At 33.1% G+C, this 3,539-nt stretch overlaps 1 protein-coding gene across 2 annotated transcripts; it reads right to left on the bottom strand.

The window, feature by feature from the left end:
• Positions 1 to 563: 563 nt before the first annotated feature.
• LOC103956755 (UDP-xylose transporter 1) lies at positions 564 to 3,323 on the bottom strand. 2 transcript variants are annotated; one of them, XM_009368783.3, is made up of 7 exons: positions 2,984 to 3,323; positions 2,730 to 2,869; positions 2,443 to 2,627; positions 2,233 to 2,300; positions 1,950 to 2,082; positions 1,634 to 1,795; positions 564 to 1,057 (listed from the first exon to the last, which is right to left on the bottom strand). In XM_009368783.3, the coding sequence occupies exons 2-7, from the start codon at positions 2,848 to 2,850 to the stop codon at positions 695 to 697; spliced, it is 1,032 nt and encodes a 343-aa protein (XP_009367058.2). In that variant the 5' UTR covers positions 2,851 to 2,869; positions 2,984 to 3,323; the 3' UTR covers positions 564 to 694. The 2 variants fall into 2 exon arrangements, with proteins under 2 accessions (XP_009367058.2, XP_009367057.2); XM_009368782.3 differs by having other exon boundaries at positions 2,730 to 2,881; positions 2,984 to 3,322.
• Positions 3,324 to 3,539: the final 216 nt, after the last annotated feature.

Genomic DNA, 3,539 nt, shown 5'->3' with positions numbered 1-3,539 from the left:
TCAAACAGTAGAGAAAGAACATTCGGTAATATGATGAAAAAAAAAAACTGAATAGAAGAATAAGCAAAAGAAAAAGAATTTTTTGAGGCAGGTGGGCCAAGTACCAGGTTATGTTCTCAGCACACTAAAAAATCTCACTAAAATAACACTTCATTGCTTAAGAATTTTATAAAAACAAGACCAATTCTTACCCAATTACATATAATAAGTGCTCATTTGCACTAACGGGGCCTATATTTTGGACTCACAACTAGTATGGGTAGTTGAGTAACAAGGCTTCTCATTTAGCCCAATTTCATAGTGTACCAGACGAATAATATACAACAGCCTTCAATAAAGTAAGCACTATTATATACAAGGAAATCGATTTTCTAACATCATTTTTTACTTTGGCATAATATTTTTCTTTTTCACAGTCTTGCTAATTTTTTTCTGTTATTCATTCTTTTATTTATCCAATCCAAGTACCAGAAATAAAAATAAGGGCGTGGGAACCATTTCCCTAAACAAATTATAAGACCAAAAAGAAGAGAGAAAAACAGAAGGGAAAAAAAAAGGGGTAATTGTACATATGTAAAAGGTAAATTTATTAATCAAAAGAATAAAAATCAAATTACAGCTTATGGGGAAAAGACTGAAAACTCAGAGTGCAATAATACACATGCAGCCATATGATCTGAAAAAACCCTATCAATCAAACAAGAGAGTTCTTAGTTAATTTCTTAACCTCATGGCTGTCTTTATCTTGGATCAAAAGTGGAGTGCCATCCTTATCTTTGATCTGAGATCCCAATGAGAGGTCACCACCAGCTTGTTTCTTCTTGTTTTCCTGGGCACAGAAATATGAATACAATCCCATCCCAAAAATGGCAACTAGAATTCCAATTATGTTCCTCTCAGTGAAAGGGTCATGAAGTAATGTGTAGCCGAACCCTAGAACAAGGCATGTCTTGAGGTGGCCTAGCACTTGATATGTAACAGGTGATGTCTTGCCAATTACTAAGAAGGTGCTGAAGTTTACAGACACAGCTATTAGGCATGAGAGTATGATGAATACCTACACACATAAGCAAAAAATAATGCAGAAATATGTTAGAATCTGAAGCCAAATATTAAAATAAGCATCCACCTAATTGATGATGTAGATTGATTATTTGACAACGTATGGCAAGAGAACATTCAATTATATGTATTTTAACATTTAGATGAGCAACTTCTCTTGTTAAATAGGTTGATATGTTACGTTGTCATATTTTATATCAACTAGAACTATGAATCGTGAAAATGTTTCATTGAAATTAATCATGCTTATTCACTTCTTAAGCAGTCTGATATGCTATATAAACTACTATTAGCACTCCAGAAATCTAATTATGTACTCCTTGTAATTGTATTTTTCTTTCTAATTATAGAGTTTGGGGGTGCATAATTAGATTTTCAAAGTGCTTTTAACAATTTTATATATATATATGTATGTATATTTTTTTTTTTTCAGATTATCAATCATAACCATTACTCTTCATATCTTAATAGGCCTGACATATTATATATACCAGAACAGTTATTATTTTAATTGAAATCAATCATGGAAATATAAATTGCAATTAGTATATGAAAAGAAGAATCTACCTACCAAAACTATGGAAGAATATTTGTGGGCAAAGACATTTTGCTTGGTGAGGAACTGGTCGACCACAGGGCCTGATACAAAAAGAATAGCTGCTTGAAAAGGGGCTGATTGGTAGAGAAGCTGAGTAGAGGAGACATTGAGCCTTTTCTGTATTGTGTTTGTTAGCTGAATTGGAAGCTTAGTTAAGAATTAACTTGTTCTACAAGCAACTGAGCCAGATGAGCCACCCAAAAGAGACTTGAAAACAGAAGGTAGTTGGAAAATAAAGAATAAAAATTTGAAGTGCAATAAAATAAAATAAAAAGAATATCAAGGATACAATTTGTCCAACACAGGTTGTCACGATGGCTAGAAGAGAGAGAATAGTTCCAACAAAATTGAGCTGGAGGTCTGTCACTGAGGCAATTCCAACTCCAACAACTAATAAGAAGAGAGAAAACTTGATCTTCTGGCTGCAATAATTAAGATAAAAATAAAAGGGTTACTAATTTTGAAATACATACATACATACATACATATATACATACATACATACATATATATACATATATATATATATATATATATAACTTGTGGAACTTCCATTTAAAAATGCTTGATACCTGAATTGTTTTTTAAGGAAAAGAGTTTCCAGTAACACAGTAAAGGGTATAATTGCAAGCTTGGTCATCTGCAAAAACAAGAGTCCAAAATGTTATAACAAAGACAATTGTGCATAACATATGACACTCGACGGTGCTACATGTACTATATTTACCGCTCATCTTTCTCGTACAGATATGACCTAAAACTAGAAAACTAAATTAAATTACCTGGTAGAATCCAATGGAGTTGAATCCGAGGCTCAAGTTTAGCAGTCCAATGGAAACACCATTTAGAATACCAAAGAGCATGACAGTCTTCATGTCAATTGATTTACTCTCGAAAAATTTGAGACGTTGTGCCGCATGAAGGGTGCAAAATGTTACCATCAGATGCCAACTGGTAAGTGTTGTTGCTGCAATAAAAAAAAAAAAAAAAAAAAAAAAGATTATTGAAATGAAAAAAGAAAAAAAAAATAGTTTATTACCAAATGAGGAAAGAGAATTTGACCTATTACCAAAAGGGAAGCCGAGATTGCTCATCAAAGCTTTGTTGCATATAACAATAGAGACAGATGAAGCCACTGAAAGAAACAGTGCACCAATAACGCCCAATTGGAATCCAGCCATTTCTCCCATGATAGGATTGTACGAGTTTCTGCTTTGGACTCTATGATCAGTAAAGAATCGATGAGAATATTTTTTTTTGGTCAACGAAAGAATCGATAAGAATATGAGAAGGAAAATAACAAATAGATAGATGAGTAAGTACCTTGAATTCAATGAAACCAGAAATCCTGATGGGAGTTTAGGAGCACCAGAAACCTCAGCAAAGATAACCGATTGCAACAAATGATCAAGGCTACTTGTCAACCTTTTGAGATGACCAACTGTGCCAATTATGATTTGCTAAGGATACATATGTATGTATATATATGTACAATACGTAGCTAAGAATCTTACAACTCCATGCAACCCTAGCTTTACAAACTGATGGTGGAGTTGGATATGAAAGACCAAGCTTTAATTGAACCACGAACTCAGAGAGAGAAAAAGAGACAAATGGAGAGAGAGAGAGAATAGTATTGCCGTGGCAATAATTGACTTGCATAAGAATGCAAAGGTTTTGCAACCCTTTTTATTTTAGATGGTTTTTGTGGTTGGTGCCAAACACCGTTAAATTTAAAACAATATTATTTGGATCTTCTGTTTATTTTCTTTTTATGGGGCGAAGGATATTTTATTTATCACAAGTTCCTTTCCTGTTTATTCAGAAGCAAGTTAACGGAAACCATAAGCAAACCTTGCAACAGATAGTCAAATAATAA

The sequence above is a fragment of a genome, unplaced genomic scaffold (genome assembly GCF_019419815.1).
Source record: "Pyrus x bretschneideri cultivar Hongxiangsu unplaced genomic scaffold, Pyrus_bretschneideri_v1 Contig5, whole genome shotgun sequence".
Taxonomy (NCBI): Eukaryota; Viridiplantae; Streptophyta; class Magnoliopsida; order Rosales; family Rosaceae; genus Pyrus; species Pyrus x bretschneideri.
The sequence above is the reverse complement of the archived record's forward strand: the minus strand, read 5'-3'. Positions and strand labels throughout refer to the sequence as shown.

Excerpts from the sequence above, each read along its gene's own strand:
- LOC103956755 (XM_009368783.3), bottom strand. The coding sequence starts at position 2,850 with ATGGGAGAAATGGCTGGATTCCAATTGGGCGTTATTGGTGCACTGTTT. Across the intron at positions 2,083-2,232 it reads TTCCTTAAAAAACAATTCAG|CCAGAAGATCAAGTTTTCTC; the intron begins GTATCAAGCATT and ends TAATTATTGCAG. Across the intron at positions 1,796-1,949 it reads CAACCTGTGTTGGACAAATT|CTAACAAACACAATACAGAA; the intron begins GTATCCTTGATA and ends CTTCCAATTCAG.